Consider the following 22,847-nt stretch of genomic DNA (forward strand, 5'->3'; position numbering starts at 1 on the left):
GATGTGGTTAGCAAATTGTTAACAAGCTGTTAGCAAACTGATCTTTTTTTCTTTATTAAATGTAATCATACACCATATTCTTTCTTTTAAACTGCATTCTTTTAGTTTTGAAATGGAAAAGGGGAAAAAAGTAAAAACTCATTAAAAATTATATGTTCCCTTGAGATCGCTCTCAACAGACGTCTGTGCAAATTGCCAGACGTGAGCAAGTAGGTGCTGTTTATGAGCTTTACCTTACATTTTTAATGGAAATGAATAGGTAAATAAAGATGAGAAAGGAGAACAGTCAGACTTCCAGAGCCCATCTCTAAGATTAGTTCTCTAAGATAAATCTATCTATATCTTCTCTTACAGTGAGAACTGAACTGTTCAGCCCACTCAGTTGTAATTTTCAGTTTTCCTATTTTGAAAACACAGTTTGGGTACCTTTCTTCTTCTCCAGTTAGAAGAGCATTTCCATAGTTTCATTCAAGGGTGCCCTCTTGCTTTCTAATTCAACTGCTTTCTTTATTCTTACCATGAGTTTCTGAGAACTGCTGTTTTCTTTGGTTGCTGTCATAGAGCTTTCTTGATTGGAAGGCCTCTGTTCTTCATAATGATGAGTATGTACTCCTCTGTCTCTGTACCTGCCATTTCATATCCACTACCTGAAGTAAATATAGCCTAGGGTGCTGGTAATGCCTGTATGTATGGGGGGGATGAGGGTGCTAGTATCTTGGACACTAGTGTTGGACATCAAATTACTTTGTGTTCCACTATGTTGCTATAATTCTCTTTTTTGCTTTGTCACTGGGACAGATGCTTTCTGCCTGGAGTTAAACAGGGCATAGGTAACGCATCAGAATTTGTCCCTCTAGGATGCCCTCCAAACCCTTTATCTAAGTCCTAGCAGGATTTGTATGAGAAGCTGCAGTATGAGTGGAAAGTTATAATTGACTGCGCTTACTATAGAGTGCTATCCAGTAATCTTCATATTACTAATAACAAATACCACAATTACCTAACACAGTGCTTCAGGACAATCCATGTGGGAGCTGATCTGGGTAATTCTAGTGCAGTGTTCACTGAGAATTTCAGTCCTTTTCTATTGCAGACTATGCTGCTGAATTTATTTCTTCATTCTGTGACTTCTATCTTTAATGTTACTCTTTGCCCTTGATTTTTCCAGTTTTGCATACTGCATACAAAAGCCATATTAATCCCATTAATATTCATGTTTGTATTTTATACCTGACAGAATTACTTGGTGACCTCTGAGATTTCTAATTTTTTCAGTTTATAAAAATATTTCCAGTTACTGAGTATGTAGAGAAAGTTGTCATAATGACACGATAAAAAAGTTCCTGTAATACTACTAGATTTGTGTGATTTCTTCATGCAGAAGACTTCCTGAGATTTTTCCTTAACTTAAACAAATATGATGTTTCACCATTCAATAAGGCAGAACTACTTTTGCAACAGAACTGGTTCCATTTCAGTAAAAATTAAAAAAAAAAAAACCAAATGGAAACCACCAACCTTCTACTGTTCTCATCTTTATTAATGTACACTTTGAAATCCCCCAAATGCTCCTGCATAATATAAAAACCACTGAATTTTAGAAGCTCATTATAAAGTGTAAATAAATCCATATCATTGCATAATGATACTTTATTATCAATTTAAGCGAAGTGTAAATCTAATCTTAACAATCAAACAGTTGTTGGGCTTCCTATCACAATGGCATCCAGTTCTTGGCAAGGGATTTGGTCATCATGGTAGTTCAAAGTTAAATCAAACCATTTCATTTTGACCATTTCCAAACTAAATGGCTTGCTTTTTTCTTTGAACAAAGCTTAGTTAAAAAGATAATGTCCTCAAAAAAATGAAATATAGGGTTCAGTTCACAATTAATTCTTCAGTATCACATCAAAAATCACTTTATATGTAGGTTGCTGCTGTAATTTACTACCATTGTGTGCATTACTGAAAGTGGGCCATATTTACTTCCTGTGCCTCGCTCTTCCTCAGGCCCTTTTAGGATAAAACTTTTGGGAACTTCTGCTGAGAACTGCATAAAAATGAGAAAAAGCGTTAGGACTGATCTTACTTTTCAATTGTCAAAAGTAGTGTTGTGTAACTTTTGCTGTTTGATGCTCACTTGTGGTTGCCAGGAGGTGTGGGTTTTCTTGGTAGTAGAGGGGAAGCTGGGTATTGTTTTTCAGAGATGATCAACCTGTGTAACTCACTGTCATGAGAAACTGCTGATGCACAGCTTAGCAAGTTTCAAGAAAGTAATTGCATATTTATGTGGCATAGAAGAACATTCACATTTGCATTAGGTAGGATATAAGTAAACCTGTAAGGCTTGTCTTCCTCTAATTGTATGGCATTTTAACTTTATCAGTAAAAGTTAAGTAATATAATCCTCACTTTAAAAAGCATGAAATTCTTAATGTAAGAAATAGAGTGTTTATTACATGGAATAATCTCATCCATAGTATTCTTCTCAGCTATATAACTTTGTCCAGGCATATGTTTATATAACTTATAATTCCCACGTGACTGTGACTTAAAAAGGTACTTGCCATCACTATAACTAATTACAAGTATTGTCCTTGAGCTCTCAATTGCAGACACAATTATTATATTACTTCAGGTAACAAAACTGAGTTTCATGTGAGAACAAGATTGGACTCCAAATCACCAGAATCTTTTCTAAGAATCTAATATTAGTAGAAGAAGCTGTTACTTCTCTCCAGGAGGAATGAAGCTGCTCAGAGCTGGGTTTCTGGGCCTGCCCAGCAGCTCAGTGATGAGGAACAGCTGTATAAAACAAGAAGAGTCTTGTGGAAGCACAGAGAACAATTGTACTTATCCGGATGACTTGCATCCTTGTCTTTGCCACAGGTTTCCTCTGGCACAAAACATGCCCCACATCACCAATATTAATTCAGTTCCTTTGCCATCAGTTTCAGGTGAGCAATCATCACAAGCATCTGTACATCAAACATCAGTTTTGTGTTGTGCTTTTTTCTAAGCAACGTAAAAAATGTTTTACCAATTATCTTCTGAAATACAAGCATCACATTAAAAATGTGTGAAGTGAAAGTGTGTAAAAACCGTTCATGATGAACGATGGTCTGTTCTTAATTAGACAATTTTATAGCCTACAATGTTCATCTATTTTTAGTATATATCATCTTTTCTCTAACTGTGCCTTGTAATTTTAAAGAGATTAAAAGCAGTTGGATGTAAACTTTTCTGACTTAATTGTAGCTGGTTATTATTTGGAACTATTTTAAAAATCAGTAAATGCAGATTAGCCTCACTAAATTATTTCTAGATTGTAAACCTAATCAACTAAATATTAGTGATAAGTCAGAACCCATTTTAATGTGAAATGTTTTGCCATGAAAGCAATGAAGTCTAAAAAGATTTTGTTTAGAAACTCATACAAAACAAAGAATGTGTGCTGGATTTGTATCTTTTCTAGGATTTTGTGGAGTTACAGAGGAGAAATTAAACCAAATTACTGATGGTATTTGATATGTTCCAAGTTTTTGCAAGTAAAGCCTGTGATTGTGAATAGCAGGTGCATTACAGTTGAGATCTCTCATACATTTTACTTCTTTATTCCCTATCCATGTGGATTTTGTCTGCTATACATCTCTAGCAATTTACCACACACTGTTAAGAATGAGCTGAAAATGAAAGATAATGTAGAAAATATAGAAGCTTCATAATAACATATCAAATATGGTTTTAATCTATTATACATTCTTGTTTTCTAGATATCTTCAAGATCCACTCAAAGTGGAGTGAGAATTATTTTAAGGGCTTAATATTTAATTCATTGTTGCGAAGACATATACTAACTTTTCTGCCTTCAGTTATTGTATGCCGTTGTTATAGAGCCCTCACATTCTTACAGTTCTTTGGGCTTTTCTTGCCATGCAAATATAACTTATCCTAGTGGAATATCTATGTGTTTTTAGAGCTTGAATTTTAATCTTCTTAAATTAATCTGCCTAAAACTAAAAACATGAAACTATACTGTAGTCATGCACTATGCAACTAGTAGACAACAGATTATGACTGCTCCTTCAAGAGCAGTGAGGGGGTAAGTGCAGGTGGAGGCAGTATTTGTGCAGCAGGGCCTAAACAGAGTGTTTGCCCATGGCTTCAGAGCATATGCAGAAAGGTTCACTTCCCAGTACTGTTGTAGTATTTTAATGTAAATGTAGCATCAATGAAAACCAAAAATTTCCAAGTGCTGCGAAACTATAAAGATGTACAGGTTGCTCCAAAAGTAATGCTTCCTATTTATTTCTATGAAAACCACAGGAGGTATGTAGAGCATAATAACACTACTTGATAGAGAAAATTCTCAGCTACAGATCACTGTTGTTCAACACAGTCACTGCAATTATCTTTTCATTTTTACCAGTGATGAACAAGAGCCTGCATGCTCTGCTTGTAAAATATCCGAACCAGTGGTTATGAACGACTGTTATTCTTGTCACTGCTGAAAAGTACCACCCACCATCTCACTGTGCTCACATCCAGTGTTTGGTATCCAGAAATATTCAGCAAGCATTAATGAAAGTCAATGGGGTGCAATTGTATTCCACATGGAGGAGTTCAATTCCACACCTTTGTTTCATCTGCACTCCCATGTCAGATCCCATTCTGTCAGATTGCCCTCTGCTGCCATTTGTCATGTGGCAAAAAAATTCAATGGAATATTGGCAGGAAGGTTCAACTTCTATGTCATACTGCCAACGTCTGGCCCTGAGATTTTGGGCCAGCATAATAAGGTAGGAGGCATTAATTTTGGAAGCCCTTGGTAATCTTCATGGAGCTCCCATTTCTGATGGTTTCAATTTCTGTGTTATTGTAATATAACCAGGACCAACTAATTTTGCTTACCACCTTAAAATGGCCGAATGATAACTGGACGTAAACAAGATATGAAGAAAAAAATGGAACAGAGGAAACGTTTAATGTTTTTCCTTAGAAGAAAGCTCAGTAGGAAACCCTATCTCTGAAGACTAAGAAGCAAGAGATTTTGGGAGAGGAGAGTTTGTCTCCCCTCCCTTCTGGGCTTGCACAGGAACCCTGAATGAGGGCTGCCTTGTCTCTGCTCCAGCAGCATTTATCATCAGCAACTGCACCATACTATATCTACAACATAAGAAGCAGTTTCAAAGCTTTCTGATGGCAGACACCATCCTGGATCTTCTGGGGAAGATCAGAGCCAACGCTTGTGAGGGGAATTAGGCCTATGTATTTTATAGACAAAAACATCCTTTATTGTGTCCTTTGGCTGGCACTAGGCACTGTTCAAGAAAAAAGGATCTTGATTTTGGGTTGATGTGTCCAAGAGGATGGTTATGTATCTGACTCTGGCAACCACTTTGGGTGCTTTTGAGAATTTACATTATCAGACATCTCCACCTCCAGTGGATATGTGATTCAGAATAGTATCTGCGGCATTCAGTAATTCAAATGCAAATAGAAAGCTGCTGCATCTTGAAATAATGCTGGCTCAGAGATAGTTTGCTATGTCATTATACAGTTTGCTTAAAATAATTTAGTGAAATAATATCTCACGGTTGCATACAATTATTTTTGATTGCTTTCTTAAATGTGTTCATAAAATTTTATAGTGCCCTTTCTACAACACCTACCATTTTCCTCACTGTTTAATGAATGATTCTGAGTTGCAGCACCTCCATCTTGTGGTAAACTTGAGAAATAAATCTTTCTTAGTGCTATCTGCCAAAAAGTCCCTCTTAAAAAAAATATGGTAATAAAGATTTGTCCAGGTTTTAACTTGGCTCCAGGTGCTCCAGGAATTTTACGTTAGTGGGATTTTCTCCCTGCCTCCATCTTGCAGCAGTCTGCTGGGACAGTCTTCTTAGGCCAAGCTGAAACCCTCATCCTTCCAAGCTGGCAGTGGGAGGACATCATCTTCCCCCAAGGAGTGAGGGAGGTACTGTGCTTCTTGAGAAGTGCTATCAGTTACTAGCAGTGTTTAGATATTGAGAATTTTAAAGGTGTATAAATACCTGCTGCAGCAGAAACTTTCAATCATCATAATTCTATTGCAATTATAAAGATGTTTTTCAAAGGTTAAACATTAGTTTTCCATTGCTGCTGTTGACTAGGAGCATGAATGCATTTGTATTTTGAGTTTGAAATAAAATTTTGTAATCTAAAGACAATCTGAAAAGTGAAGCTGTTTCAAACTCTAGAAAAGGCCCTTCAAGAATGGTAGTCTGAATGCTTGGCAGCTGGGATCCATATACTGGGCCTTCTGGTTTTCTGTCATTGAGATGCTGTGTGCTGTGATTGCAAAAAGTATTTAGCAGAGGTGCCAGCTAGATGCTAAGTAAGAAGCTGCTTCCAATTTCTACCTTGATAGTTTGAGATTTTGCTTATTCTGAAGTGTTCAAAGTGGCTTGCTACTCAAATGTGGTCTTGCAAGTGAAGAAGAAAGGGAATAGATCCCATCCATTGATCTCTTGGCTACAGTTGTGCTGGGGGAAAAGTATGCTGTTAGCCTTTGCTGTCACAGGGGTACATTACTGGTTCAGTTCAGCTTTCTCTGCTAGGACCTCCTGGTCTTTTTTGGAGTTACAGTTTCCTTGCTGCAGGAAATTGATTTTGTCACTGTTGAACTTCACAGAACTCCTGTTGCCTGATTTTTCTGGTCTATCAAAGCCACTATGAATGGCAGCTCTATTTAGGGTTTAAAATAAGAAGTTGTACTTCATCTAGAGCAAGAATTATAACTGCACACAGTTTAAACATATAAATAGTTCTGTAACAAGCCGTCTAACATCCTTTCTCTGACAATGGTCAGCAGAGAAAATTAATGTAAACCAAGCAAATTCTCATTTATTCTTGCTCTCTTATGAGCTACTAACTCTGTGAAACCTGTTGTGGAGACTCTAACTTTGAATGTGTGTTTGGACTTTTCAATAGCAGGAAGGGAAGTCAGCCCATTTGTATTTCCCTGACAATCCTCCCATAGCAATAAAGTCACAATCTAATGATGGATTATACAGAGGAACTGTTTGTTTATTTGATTTAAGCTTGCATCCTCACAGTGTTTTTGTTATACTTAACTCATATTGGGAAGAAAATGGAAAAACTGGGAAGAATAATTCCCTTCTCAGCTTGCAAGCCATTTCACCTTTGCTTTTAGAGCAGAGGTGGTGTATGATTTTCTGTTTTGCTCTTCAGTGCTTTCTAGCACTAATATTTGACAGGAGTTTTTGGCTGTTGCTGTGCAATACATTGGCATTTTTAGATAATCCTGCCCAGGAACTTCAAAGTGTCTTCTGTGAGTGGCAAGAGGTAATTAACCATCATCGAGGATTTATAGTTGGTGATATTTTTCTCAAATGTGGTATTCTGTGTTTATTGACATTGAGTTTCTTCTGTCACTTTACTGCCGTGTCACCTGAAGATCATTCTGCAGTGTTATGCAGTCTGCCTGACTTTGGACTACTCTGAGTAATCCTGTATGGGGAATGGTATGTCATAATAAAGCCTTTATTGGCAGCAACGGATTTGGCTAAAAATCCCTTCCTTCAAAATCATAGGCTTGAAAGATGCTATCCTTAAACATAGCCTCTTACCTATAGCTGTATACCACAATCTTATTTCTGTAGTTCCTTCCGATTCTAGGGAGCCGGGGTTTTTAGAAAGCAAATCACAGTGTTATAGTTGGCATGAACGCTGTATTTCTGACAGCTGGGACATTCTTGCTTACCTGAATTCAGCATAGCTCCAACTATGGCTGCTGGCTTTGGGCTGCTCCTGTGTCAGCTCTTTTGACGTGGCAGCAACTTCCAAAACTACCCTGAAGGACACAGACTCGTGGCTTGTGTAATGTGCATCCATGTACCCATGGCTACTCCCACATTCACAGGTGGTTGCTGCCCACTTCCCCTTCCACAGTTGTACATTCTCTTTGTCGCAGCACTGTTATGCTAAGTCCTGGTCAATTGAACCTACCTGAAATCCAAACTGTGCTCCTGGAGTGACCCCTAAAGAACCACCAGAGTATCTCAAGAAGGCTGGTAATATTTATGAAGAATGAAGTGATGTGAGATTCAGAAAAAGAAGAATATTCCACTAGGAGTTTCAAATTCCTAGAGTATTCCAAGATGCAAGGGTTTTCATGGATTAACAATAGAAACTGATAATACACTTGATGTACATTTTGCTGTCAGTGGGTGTCTTGTATGTCAGCCATACCAATGGCTTTTTGTAGATTTTTATATTCAGGCTCTGGAGAAAATGGATTCAGTATTGTAGCTGGATCAGGATTTTCTGTCTTTCTAAACTCATGGCAGCACGAGGACCCTTTGGACAGGGACTCTCCTCGAGCACGTAGAGACATGAAAAGAAGATGAGAAGGAATTGTTTGTTTATTTTTGGAATTAATGTTTACAGGTTTGCAGAGTGTATTGACACAGCTTTCAGAATACACTTTAGCTCTATGCTGAAAGCAAAAGGGAATCCTTGTACAAACCTACTGCTTATTGCTGGATTGTCTCCCAGCTGCAGAGCTGCTTTCCTATAGGAACTCCAGTTCTATAAATAGCTATATACACACATACATGTCAAATGTTTTATATATATAAAATGTGATAGGTACACATGTATATGTGAGCAATCCTTCTCAAAAAAATGAAAAAAGTTCAAAGCAAAGAAAATCTGAAGACATATGTGTGTGGAATTAGACAAAAGGACTTAATTTAGCCTTTCATTTCATTTCAGCAAGGTGTACAGAAAAACAGAAAGTATGAAACATTGACCATGAAAGTTGATGGTGATACACAATGCATTCATTGTATGTTCTATAAGGATCCCTTTTACACTGATACTTCAAATTAGCATTTAAAGGATGAAATATAAACTGCTAATATCTGTACCTCATTTTATGCCTGTGTTAGTTTTGAGAACAATTTGATGAATGAAAATCATAATAAAGAAAATTGTATGTTTGCCTGTAAACACTGAGTGGACTCCAATTACCAGATCCTAATCTCTGTCCATCTGCTTTTACCTATACATTAGGTGTGAAAAAGCTCTGTCAATGCTGTGGCAAAACAGAGACTTTAATAGTAAAATAAGCAATAATTTCCCTGTCATATTTTCCCTATTTTTAAAAGTCAATTTCCCTAAAATCAATTTGTTGTATACCTGAATCCTTACAGAATTTTGCAGTATTTTGATAAGTGGTAACAATAAAAAAAAAAAGAAAAAAAGAGTATATCTCATTCAAAACAAATAAATTCTTGCCCATCTACATGAGTTTGACAAAATGTTTGTTTCCCTTGCTTTGTCACCTCAGGTTCAATGCTTCCTGCATGTATAATTAAAAAAATAAATAAACACCAATATCAACATTTTAAGAATTACTTAATCGAACTCTGCATATAAATTGTTTTCTCTCATAGAAGTTAGATTTTACCACGAGGCATTAAAATGTAGCACACAATTTCATGTCTTGAATTCATTCATGCTTAATCTCTGGGTTTGCATAAATTAAATATATAACATCAAATCTTGTGAGTGTTAAATATCTGGAATTTATCTGGAGATCAATTAATGTTCTAACATTTCTGTCTCCCCAAGAGAAGCATCGGGCAATCAGTCTGGAAAACTATTATCTGTTTCTACCCTTTAAGTCATATTTCATATTTTAATTCTAGATTTACATATGTATTTGTATCATACTTTGCTCTTTAAATTATAAGATATAAACGGAAGTATACTGGTGGGGATTTAGGGAGGCAAAGCAAAAATATTGATTGTTTACTCTTAATCTTTTCTTAAACAATTTTGTCTCCTAATAGGCAATGCTTTCGGTATTATTCAGCAGTCTTTGGCTCACTTTCCCCTTATAATTATATCTGTTTCCCATTTTAAAAGAATTCCTCATCCCAAGCCAGTCCATTATTTCTAGAATTTGTAGAAAGGTTAGTGAGTCTCTAGAGTTGTGATTACTTTTTCTAGCTGACATTTATTGATCTCATTACCTTCGTGCTCATATTTCAAAAACTTTTTTTTACATTTTGTTACCATTTCAAAGATGACAGAAATGCTGCAGTGCTCACTGTATTAGAACTGCATGTAATTAAAATTTGTACTCTGTGTTTCATCGGAACTTCACTGTCAAAACCTCAGCATGTGTTGTTTACAAATTAGATTGTTATAATTAGAACATAAAATGACTGCAAAAATAGAGGCTAAATTTAAATTTGAAACAAACATCTATTTTATTTCTGCACAGAAAACAGTGACATTTTTGGCCATAAGCAAGTTGTTAAAATGACATACCTCAGATGAAATCAGATGAAATATATACCTATGTACATGTCAGCAAGCCTGTGAACAACTTCAGCACACTATAGGAGATACGGTGGAGGGCAGGGGCTACGGAGTTCTGTGCTAACCTTTTATTTGAGAGCGAATTTCACCTTTTTCTTTTATTGCATGTTTCCTTTTTCTGTTGTTAATTACTGGAATTTAAGTAATTAAAATGGCATTCCCATTTTTTTCTTACAGTTTAAATATATTTTGCAAACATTTGTAACAACAACAGAAAAAAGATACTGTATGGTGCAGTTGATACAAACAGGGGATGCCATCCAGAAGGACCTTCACAAACTTGAAGTGTGGCCCGTGTAAACCTAATGATGTTCAGCAAAGCCAAATGCATGGTGTTGGACTTGAGTTGGTGCAATCCTAAATATGTATTCAGACTGGGAGAAGAGCTCCTCAACAGTAGCCCTGCAGAGAAGGACTTAGGAGTCCTGGTAGACTTGAGCCAGCTGTGTGCACTTGCAGCCCAGAAGGTCAACCGTATCCTGGGCTCCATCAGAAGAGGGGTGACCAGCAGGGGAGGGAGGTGATTGTTCCTCTCTACCTTGCCCTTATGAAACCCCATTTAGAGTAGAGTCTACTCCTCTTAGAGTAGAGGCTCCAGGCCTGGGGCCCCTAGCACAAAGAAAGGTGTGGAAGTGTTGGAACGGGTGTAGAGGAAGGCCATGACAATACCTGGAGAGCTGGAGCACCTCCCCTATGAAGACATGCTGAGGGAGCTGGGCTTTTTCAGTCTGGAAAACAGAAGGTTCTGGAGAGACCTCCAACAGGGGTTGGAACTAGATGATCTTTGAGGCCCTTTTTGTGATTCTGTGATTACTATGATTCTATAATACACTGAAAAAAACTCTCAGCATGCTTGTCTGAAGTAGAGGAAGTATGTTGGTTCTTGTCTTAAAAAGCACTATTATTTCATTATTATTTCATGGACAACTAATAATGGAAAGGAGTGTTTGCTCAGTAAACAGCTGAACTCCAAAGGATATCAGCTGACAAGTGCTGCTGTTTGAAATTTTTCCTGTGCCTCTCGTATCTTTCTTTGTAAAGTCTTTTTAAAGGTTTTCTGGTTTTTACTGTGGACAGGTGATGAAATGTTGGCAACAGCATACATACAGAGCTAACAAGGTGATCTTGTTGTGTTGCATAATAAATACTTCCATGGAAACATGTAGATCTGAGATAGTACAGTGGTTTAATGGATGTGAATGTCTCAGACTTGAGTTCTATACTACTTTGCTGAAGACTGCAAAATTACCTCCCTCTCATTGTTTCCTAACAAAAAATAAAAATTGTCATTTCACTGGAGTGGGAAAAACAGAGAACAAGATGGACAGGAAATAAATCAGGTGCTAACATTTTAAGCATATATATGTACACACAGATGTATTTCTACATCATTCATGTATCTGCTCTAATATGTAGACAATGAATACATATTTATGCATACATTTAAAAATAGTATTTATATAATAGATTTATGTGTGTATATAGATAATATACACAAAACAAATGCCGTTTTATCCCCCAGCATTTCAGCAGGCTTTACATTCAATTATTTCTTTTTCTGTTCATTCTGAAGGGTTACTTTCTCCTAGCCATTCTGCATCTAGAAGGGCTCAGTGAACTGCCATCCTAAGTGGTCCTCTCCATCAGAAAATGTCTGTAGTTACTTGCTGCTCCTTGTGATGCACATGCATGAAGTTCCCAGCTCAGTGATATTTATACAACTTGTGTGACATCTCAAGCATTCCTCAGCCCTCTCTTTTCCCAAGCTGAATTCTCTTTACTTTTTATTTCTCTTTACTACTTTTTACAAAGTAGTGTGAAATCTTCTATTACTAACTTGGCTTGAGAGTCCATTAGCCAGAGAAAAAATGATAATAATGTGCTGATGATATATGGATGTCTTATGGAAAAGCTAGTGCAAGACAAAGAGTGTGATTTTGACTTGTCAGGCTGAATTTGTCCATGGAATTCCTGCAGGTGCACAACTAGTACAGACGTGTGTTCCTTGAGGAACAAATAAATGACCTTGGAGATCACGCTAGGGAGAAGGAAACACCTTAGATTGCCAGTGGTTAAATATATGCAGTGAAAGTTGTTTTTGCTCTTCCTTTGCAAGAGGGATCCTCTTCTGTTACCAGTCTGTTTAACTATGGCCTTTGGATCACTATAGCCTTTGGATCACTTCTCAAGGAAAACAAGTATTAGTAGGAAAAATGATTCACATATGTGGTTATGTTGGTTATTGAAGTTAGTGATTCTGTGGATGAAATATACTCCCACAGCCTCACTGTCTGTCTGTAGATAACATGGCTATTGATGGAGAGATTAAACAATATTTTCCTTCTCTTTACATCCTTTTAAGTCATTTGGGAATAGCAGTTCTCTATTTAACATTCAGCTCTAGTTCCTAATAATAAAAAGCAATAACTTTATTCAACTTCTGGATATTAAGGCCACTAGCACATACAGTGCTCAGCCCAGGAGATCAGCCTGATGACCATCAGTGAGCAATGGAAAATGTGTGTAAACACTCCAGTGAATGCCCATCAAGTAATTAAAGTTTTGGTGAGATTTATCAAGTAAGTAAATGTAATAAAATGATATGACTTGGAATGCAAACCATGTTCTTCCTTCAGAAAGAGATTGATGTATTAAATATTTATGTAAGCATAATAAATTGGCAACTGTATGAAAACACTGTAACACCTTCATCTCTTTCAAGTATCACCTTTCTTGAAAAAAGGATTTGCTACAAAGATAGAATTGGAGTTCTGCTATGTAATTTTCATATCAGCAGCTACTTGACATTATTCTTTCTATGTCCATCCTTAATTATGTAGAGAATGCAGCTAACAGTAGGGAGAAACCAGATAATGAATGAAATGAAAGATGCCTTTACATTATTGTTTATGCTCTGAAACTATTGAGCCTCAGTTAATACAGAATTAAAGTCTTATTAATTCAATTAATTTATTAACTTAAGTGAATGACGTGTCCAGAAACCTCCTGAAAACAAAGATTTCTAGCATATTTTTAACTGATTATGAAATCATCAATCTTCCTCAACATCTCTTAGTAGGAATTAACATTAATCAAGTAGCTCTCCCAATAACTCCGAGGTAAACATTATATATTGCCTCTTTTTAGCAATAGAGAAAGTAATACAGAGAGGTTGCTGAATGTCACATGAGAGATATACCAAAGAAATGTTAGAGTAAAGATGAATTATTTGAATGAGATTCTTGTTCAACTATATGACTTTCTTAAAGTCAGTAGAGCGTGGGCTCATACAAAAAAATAGGGCATGATTTACCACTCTTCACTGATGTATACACACGCACTTTGGTTTGCTCATCATGAAGACTGCTTTATTTGTTGGCTATTCAGTTATCAGCAAGATGCAATATATAAAGTGATTATTCAGCACTGAGACATTCCAAAAAGCTCCATCCAAAATAAAATGATGCCATTGATTCTATATGAACTAGAGAGTAGAGTAACTTAGCCATCAGCGCTTCAAGCGTATAAAACTCGACAGATTCAAGTTTCGTGTAATAGAAAGCTGCTTACATAAGTGATTCATAAGAGGAATGTAACTACTATTTAGATAAAAAGAGGCAGATTGGGATTAAAAAAGTCGGGATAAGTACTTCAAGTCAAATAAAATAAGAAAGGACTAAAAGAATCTAAATTAATTCAAGAAATAAAGACGGATATAATGAAGAATTTAGCAAACCTTACTTCAGGAAAAGTGCAATTGGTACCACTAATGATGCAGGAAGAAAACCAACAAAATTTGAAGATTTGAAGATGCCATTTCACTGAAAGCAAAACAGACAAGTTTTACACAAGACAGCTCACCTTTTGTTTTTGTATTTGCCTGGAACTCCAAATAAGTATCGAACTTTACAAAATGTTCCCCAAACAAAATGTTCCGAAAATGTTCTCTGCAGTGAGAAAAAAAATCAAATTTTCAACAGCGATGAGCATCATTCTAATTTACAAAGAATTAAGACATACTATATTGGATTATGTCTTTAGGTGGAATAATAAGACATTTAATGTAACACTGTTCTCTAGGTTTTTGTAAGAGTTTATGGCTGTATTCAGACACATTTAACTAAATGTTTCTAGAGAAACTGATTTTTGACTTCAAGAACTGTCATCAGTCAGCAAGGCAGGAGTTTATTTCTCACCTGAAGGAACCAGATATAGTTTTGTACCACGAGAATGGAGATAATAGAATCATAGAATCATAGTATGCATAGAATCATAGTCATAGTTTGGGTTGGAAGAGACCTTAAAGTTCACCCAGTCCCAACCCTTGGTATGGACAAGGCTGCCACCCACTCAATCAGGCTGCCCAGGCCCCATCCAGTCTGGTGTTGAGCGCCTCTGGATCTATCTGAAGACTGACCACTGTAGCTCTATTTCTGGCATGTTGTGTTCACATTGCAGCATGGGATAGACAAACTGGACACAGACAATTATGTAGTTTAAGCAATTATAATCCAAAGATCTTTTTATATTGCCAGGAGTTGATTTATAGCTTTAAAATCTCCATTACATCTGAAGAGAATATATGCTGTAAAGCTATGCTAAGACATTGCTGCTAAATGTCAGGAACCTCATTGTGTATTCTTATACCCAGACTGTCTTGCCAAGAAGTTCTCACTTACTCAGGAAGTCCTCTTGCAAAAAAACACATCAGCATCAGGGGGTGTTCTTCCTTTAGGTTCATTTGGGTTCTGTTAAACTACCTCTGCAAGAACAACCAGACTGTGAAGCAGGATTCAAGCTGTGCATCTACACACCCTCTGTTCCTGTTTGATTGCTATAGTACAATTTGCAGAGGTGTGGTACCAAGAGATATTCTTTGTGCTCTTTGAGTTTTCTCATGTTTGGAGGCATGAGGAAGGATGTCTTTGTTCTTTCTAAGCACAATTAGGGATTGAGAAAAAACTCAATCTGGGGCTCTCAGGCCTGAGGAGCAATCATGTTGGCATCCAGCAAATCATGATAACTGGAGGCTTTACCTGTACAGGAGATAATATCAGAACGATGGAATTTGTGCACGAATGGTACTTGTATCAGGAGCAATCCTTGAAATAAAATTTAAATGAAATTCACAGTGTAGACAGAGTTTTAAGTCTATATCTACAATGTGCTGTCTAAAGCCAAAAAGAAACACATGAATTAGCTCAACCACTAAAAGTAATGTGATTATATTAATATCATTCTCTGCTGCATGATTTTCAGATTATATTTGTATGTCAGAAGCAGTGGCTCTAGAGCTAGACTGGGTATTTCAATTTGACACCACATTGTGCAATGAGAACAATCCCTACAGAGAATAATAAGAAAAAGCTTACAGACTTTTTGGGGGCAATAAATGCTAAGTAATCTTCATTAGTGGCAAAAACGTGTTTAAACTGAGGGGATAGATGAACTGGAGAACATTTAATTAGTCTAATCATCATTTGTAAGTGATAGCTGACCTGCTTCTCTACTTACTGGCATCTTGAAAAGTCAGTAACACTTCTGCAAAGATATGGTCATTTTCTAAATGGTAGTATTTTACATCCACTGTGCTCAGATGAAAATTGCCTTATGAGATCTGAGGCAGTGGAGGATTGAATCCAGCTGAAACTACAAACAGTTCATTCATATTTGCACATGACTTCTGGTGAGAGAGAAGAAGGTGCGGCTTCTCCAGAGACTTGGGGAGATACTCAGGGAGTGTTATAATTATTTCACTGTTCCATTTGACAACTCTTAATCTCATTTTCTGAGGCTTGTGTTCTACGGATTGTTTATAAATTAGATTGGTGGTCATAGTAGCTATTCCCCTGAGTTGGCAAAATGACACGAGCCTAAAATAACTTCTACTTTTCACAGCAGAGTCAATTGAGCACATCATCCTTCTCAGCAGGATAAAATGGGTACTGTGCAGTTTATTCTGGGGCAAATCATTTCCTTTTCATACAGTCTTAGTAAATGAACTATGTAAGACTGTATGAGTTTAAGGAGTAAAGTACTGTCCTTAGACTACAATGAAGCTCTTGCAGAGTTTTGGCTTTTGTTGCAGCTTCTCTGCAGATGATGCATGCTGGCCAGCCACACTGTGATGTGGATGCTCTGTAGAAGATGTAGGACAAAAGAAGCTCTAAGGAATAGAGGAATTTCTGTGTCTCTTCACAACAGAAGAGGAAATGACGCCTCTCTGAACGTTGTTTGGGTGGGATGTAAACTCTCTCTTTCTGTTCTGCAGCATATGAAAGCAAAGTTTTGGAAAGTTTGTGGTGCTGTCAGAGAGTAAAGATGTTGGTGTTTTATTTCCAGAACTGCATGTTCACTATGGAGTCAGAAAATCAAGCTGCAGGCCCAAAGAAATCTGAAGTTAATACTATAACCTTTAACAGGATCATGAAGGAGGAATTTCAGAAAGAAATTTGTAGTTAACAAAGTCTGTAAATGATATGCCAACAAAGCTAAATTTCAAGCCATTCCCTTGCAGGACTTGTGGGAGGAAATAATCATAACAGCTCATCTCTGCCCCCAAATTAACAGCTGTGAACTTTTTTCGGTACGGTGGTGTAATTTCCAAGAAGTCAGTTTTCATCATGACTTACTTGAGAAAAGCCCTGCACATATCTGCTATAGGTAGGGCACTGTTTCTGGGCCACAGAGCCTGACTATGCTGAGCTATGTGACTATTCTGTCTTCCTCTACCGTTGCCTTTAGCAGTGAGTCCACAGCACAGCTACACATTACCTCCTGTTTATTTTACACCTGTTTTCTCAATTTAAACCCTTCACACAGTTGTGGGTCTCCTCTCCTCTCCTCTCCTCCGTTTTCTTTTTCTTTTTCTAATGTTGGAAATCTGTCATATATAGTTAATAAAGAATCTTCTCAATATGCTACTCCCACCTTGGGTTATTCTAACTTCATATGCATTTCTTTTCTCTGTAACATCATACAGTTATTCATTAAGTATGCAATAATAGATTTGATTATTGACATATGTGTACATACACACATCATGAAATTTTATATAGTATGTAAAGCATTCTATACTTAGGCTGTACAGTACTATGTTACATATACAGCCAAAAGGTGACATTTGATTTGTCATGACCTTTTTATCTATATAGTTCAGAAGCTTGTGAGACATTTCCTTTTTAATTTAAATTTATGTTAAGTTTATAGGAAGACTGCTCTTTTGAGATTAAAATTAGTTGCGTTCACTAAATAGCTGAAAACACAGGCTTTCCCAGGTTGAAACGAAGGATCTGAAATGGTTGTTATCTGCAGCTTCGAGTAATCTACTTGGAAGAAATAAAAGATCTGCAGGTGACTGACCGCCGGGTGATTTATCGACTTACTTTTATCGACTTAGTAAGTAACAGAGCAGAGACGATACCTGTGACCTGCTGAAAAGGAGCTGAGCTTGCACTGCCAGCCCTGAGCGCACAGCGCTGCGCCTCTTGCAGGAGGAACAACCTGTTTCAGCGCTGAGCGCTCGAGGCATGTCCTACTCGCAGTTCCCCGCACATCACTTAGGTCACAAGCCGCATCGTATACCCGAGCGCTGTGGGGATAGGTAAAGCCAGAAGTTGGGGTGCAGCACATTGACCAGCCGCGGGCTGCCCGGCCGGCTACCGGCTCCGTGCTGCGGGGCGGCGGGGCTCACGTGAGGGCCGGGAGAGAGGCGGCCGAGGGGATGGGAAGGGCGGCAGGGAACAGGACGTGGTGCTCCCGGCATTGGCAAAGTTGGGCGAGGAGAGGGAGAAGGGGGAGGAAGAGGGTCCCCTTACCCGTCGGATCGCAGGGCTCGGGCACAGCTCCCCGCGCCCGCCAGCCCCCGGCCGGCTCGACCCCTCCTCCGCCCCCGCCCCGCGCCGCCCCCGCCCGCCGCCGGCGGAGGTGAGTGAGGCGCGGCGCCGGCTGCGGCACGGCAAGGCACGACGCGGGGTTGCAGGCAGCGGGCGGCCGGAGGGAAGAGCCATGGGCAGCTGCCGCCGAGAAACTCCCCTCCGGATCGCGCCTGCCAGTGGCCTGCTCTGAGGAGGAGGAAGAGGGAGGGAAAGGGCCGTAGCAGCGGCGGACTGTGCAAGTTGCGTGCTGCCCTTCTCCGCGGGGCTGCCTGCCGCCAGCGGAGCAGCATGCGGACTGGCCTCCGCGCTCCCTCGGATGTGCTGTGGCTGCTGCCGCCCTCCGCGCATCGCCCTGCTGCTGGCAGCGCTCGGCCGGCCGCTGGATGAGCCGGCGGCGGGGAGATCGCTGCTGCGGTTCCGCCCGCTCCTTCATGCGGGCTCCCGCTCCGCCGGGAGTAGCGCCGCCGCCGCCGCCGCCGAGGAGCGGGCGGCCCGCCTGGGGCCCCGCATGGCGTGCTACCTGGTCATCAGCTCCCGGCACCTCAGCAACGGGCACTACCGCGGCATCAAAGGCGTCTTCAGGGGACCGCTCTGCAAGAAGGGCGCTCGCTCGCCGGTAACTGCCGCCTCCGCGCTCCCTCCCTCACTTGTCCCCCGCACGGTAGGAGCGGGGCGGGGGTCCACGGCCACGCGGGCGGTTGGAGCGCGGCGCGGGGTGGGTGGGCAGCGTGGAAAAGTTTCTCGAGCGGGGAAGCGGCCGCGGGTCCCCCGAAGGGGCAGGCGTGGGGCTGCGGCGCCGCACGGAGGGAGGGAGGAAAGGAGGAGGAAAGGTCGCTGCCGGCGCTCTGCGGGGAAGTTGGGGGCGGCCGCTGAGGGAGGCTTCGAGTGTGGCGGTTCAGTGCCTGGTCCCAGGTTTTGATACTGCGTTCGTACCCGTGCTGGCTGTGTGCCGGGGTGCCCGAAGCCTGGGCGTAGGGTGCGGGAAGTTTGGGGACGTCCGAGAGTGGTGAGCCGCCGGGCTGCGGTGTGATGTTCCTGCGGGTCGCGATAGGCGTTCGGAGCCGGAGTGGGCGGGGGGGGAGAGCAGTGCGTCGCAGCCTCTCCTCCGGGCGCTAAGCATCCCAAGCGTTCCCCGGCCGGAATGGAACGTGCTCCGTCTTCGTGGAGCACTCCTGGGTCCGGACAGCTTCGTTCACCGAAGGTGCCGGGGATGCCCCCATCCCACTACTTAGTCCTTTGGCTTTGGCAGTGCCCCACAATGCGCCCGCACCCTAAATGCCTTCAGGAAACTGCCTGTGATGATGAAGCCTGTGCTTTCTGTTTCTTGACTTTCGGTGATGGGATGAAGCAAAGCGACCACTATTTCCTTCTCCGTCTGAAATCCCCCCGTGTCCTACAGCAGCCCGCTGACACAGCGCCCGCGGGTTCCTCCCTCCCTGCTGCTTCTCGCTGTGCGGTTCGGCACCGCATCGCTGTACCGCCGCACGGCTCCAGCTGAGTTGTGTCCGCTCCCTCACCTCAACCCGTGCGTGGAACCCCCCAAAACGCAGAGGGGTCGCAGTCAGAGCAGGAGAGAGGTTTCTCCCGTCAGTTTGAGAGGTGAAAAACCTCAATAGTCTAAAGCGGGAGGAAGCATGATTGTAAATACTTTGCGCTGAGTATTGTGTGCTGTACGCAGTAGAACTTAAACCCTGTTCAAATGTCGGGAGATATTATCCCTCAAGTATTGTTGTGTCTCACATCCTTCACTTTCCAACTTCTTTGCCTTTTTTCCTACCTACACAGTGAATGTGCGCACAGCTCTCCTCAGCCTAAATGCTTCATGAGACGAATGTAATTATCTGACTTTGTTAACAAATCATTTTTGAGACAGTTCTTTTAACTGGTGGGGGAATGTACATATTTTTAAATACAAATACAAGATCAGGAAATAGTTTTGATTTTTCTTATCAAGGAACAATATTTACTTCAATGTTGAGCAAGATCTATTTCTTCATGAAGTATTTTAGTCTGAAGTCAGTTAGAGAGTTTAGTGGAAAAGGAGAAAAAAAAGCTCAAGTCTCTTTCCCTCCTTAGGAACATTCTTTCCTTTGAGCTTCCCTGAGCCTGAAGCTAGGAGCAATACTTTTGGTTTTGAGATTAACATGACCAGAATTTGGGATGTTTTTACATGATTTTTGACCATTTATATAGAAAAGAAACCCTGAATTTTAGCACTCCTTAGCTTTCATTCTGAAGTACTGAGGGGAAACTTTCACTTTTTCATACCTCTTTTTGTTTTGTTGGTCTTTTGTTTTAGTGAGCACCCTTTGCAGCCAGTCAGGCTTTTCGGTTGCTGGGCTGAGCTCCGGGTAGTGGTGGGAGTGCAGGTGTGTGGTGCATTGGCGTTTTATTGGCTCTGGGTAATTGTAGATCTGGAGCTCTTACTTATAAGTGTTTAGTAATTAGCTTTTACTACTGCTTTTATGTATGCTATTTTCATATTTTCATAGGGGAGTCCAGGTTTCAGGTGAAAAATAACGAATGCTTTGTTGGCAAGTTACATAATCTCTTACATACTGAAAACAGTGATTTTTCCAGAGTTATCTCTGTGTGCTTACAAACTTTCAACTTTCCAGACCGTATATGTCTTGCTCCTCAATGTGTTCAGGGCTGGGAACAGTGAACACAACACCTGGGTATATTCTTATATTATGGAGGTGGGAGTCATCCGTATTGGAATTTAGTAATAATTGAGGTAATAAAACTGTTTTCACCATAAGAAAAAAAAAACAACAACAACAAACCAGCAAATAGCACCATACAAACGTACCTTCAAAGTTTTTGTATTTTCTTTAACAATAAGCTATGAGTTAAACTTCAGACCACTTGTGTGTCTAAGTAGGTCCCAAACAAGTGGCATTTATTTGTATACCTTGTGATTTTTGTTTAATTATTTCATTTAATAATTCCTGACTGTAACTTCAGAAGATACAGGTTATGTCTCACAGTCATTTTTTATATGCTAGCCTTGGAAGTAACCTTGAAGATTATAAGTTATATTTCCTACCATTAAACAATCCTCTACTTGTATACTATAGCTATCTTATTCATGAGTCTACAAAATTTTTAATGTATAATGTGTACCTTTCTATATTTAAAGTGTTGTATTAACAGACCATGAAATGTCAGTAGACTTAAGGCTAGGCTTTCCAAAATGAGAACAGTGGTGAATATTTTAAATACCTTTATCAAATTTCACGGCTATGTGAACAAGGATTTTTCAGTCTAGATGCACCTGTAGTATTTATTTAGCATTCTTTGCTATTATTGCATCAGAAACAAATGTGATCCATCTTTCTAGTATAGAGAGACTGTGCACTGTAGCAGTACCAAAAACAAAGATGCATAGAATCATAAAGGTTGGGAAAGGCAAGATCACCAAGTCCATATGTCAACCCGCCACTGCAGTAGCACTAAACCACCTCCCTCAGTGCCATAGGAAGACTACAGAGATAACTTACTTCATCTGCACATGTTGACCTGGGGCAATGTTGTTATAAAGTCTCCAAAACTCCACATTTCCTCTGATCGTTTCTCTGTGTAGGAAAAACTAGTTGGGAAGTTGTGTTCTGAAGTAAATGGTGATGAGTTTAGGAAGAATGGAATGAGAAACAAATTCCAGTGAGTTGAGTGTCAGGAAAGAGAGCACTGGGTTTGGCAGTGCCAGCACTGCTGAGGGCAGTAAGTGTAGGGTGGAAATGCTTGTTGTAGAGAGCTGATTCCATGCTCAGGCATTTAGCTTTTGCCTGAAAAGTTCTGTTCATGACCATATTATGAGCAAGCAGTAGGAAGTTTTCTCACTCTGAAAATCTTTACTTAGTGAAATGCACTTTGATGCAGAGCTCTTGCGTGCATTTCAGACCGGGATATTGTCTGTGGGATTTTTGAGCCTGATGTGGATTGCTGTGCTCACTTGCTGGCTGTGGTTTTGCAGCCATGGCAGATGTGCTGCAGTGCTCACCTGCAGCCAGGCCTGCCCAGAGGCGTGCTGTCACCTCACAGCCTGGCAGTGCTGGCGCTGGAGGGGACACGGCTGTGCAACTTCCAGGTAAAACCTTGCAGGATACAGCAGAAAGCAGTGCTGGGAATTCAGCAGATGGCCCCCTTGCCTATGAATCACGTCAGAGCCAACGATGCTATTAGGGTGCACAGCTCTGCTTGTAGCTTTTTAAGGTGAGATATAAACAAAGCCTCGTTTACTACCAGTTATTTAAGGATCCCTTTGTACGATGAAGGGAATAGAAGGCTGAGAAGACGCAGTGCCTTGGCCAATATATGACTTGGCTAATTATTTTCCTTCCGTTGTTCCCCGCAGCTTCAGCTGAATACAGTATTTTTCACACGTTTTTACACCGTTTTCTAATCAGTCTGTCAGGCAGCTGCTCTGCTGCACTTACGGTTTGCCTAATTTCTGTGGGATGTTGGGGGTGGGAAGTGCTGCTGTGTTGCACAGAGCTGGCTTTTGAAAAGCACAGCCCTCACCCTGAGCTCAGAGGTTCCAATAGCAATAAATAAGCCCCTCGCAGCTACTTG

At 40.2% G+C, this 22,847-nt stretch overlaps 1 protein-coding gene across 2 annotated transcripts in view; it reads left to right on the plus strand.

The window, feature by feature from the left end:
- Nucleotides 1-18,743: 18,743 nt before the first annotated feature.
- The window catches only part of ZNF804B (zinc finger protein 804B), a 213,856-nt gene continuing 209,752 nt past the window's right edge, over nucleotides 18,744-22,847 (plus strand). The window contains exon 1 of one of the 2 annotated variants that reach the window (XM_048950852.1): nucleotides 18,744-18,933. In XM_048950852.1, coding sequence (XP_048806809.1) covers nucleotides 18,781-18,933 — 153 coding nt within the window. In that variant the 5' untranslated portion in view covers nucleotides 18,744-18,780. The remainder of the gene's footprint in view (nucleotides 18,934-22,847) is intronic. The other variant, XM_048950853.1, reaches the window with a different exon arrangement.

This window comes from Lagopus muta, chromosome 7 (assembly GCF_023343835.1).
Source record: "Lagopus muta isolate bLagMut1 chromosome 7, bLagMut1 primary, whole genome shotgun sequence".
Taxonomy (NCBI): Eukaryota; Metazoa; Chordata; class Aves; order Galliformes; family Phasianidae; genus Lagopus; species Lagopus muta.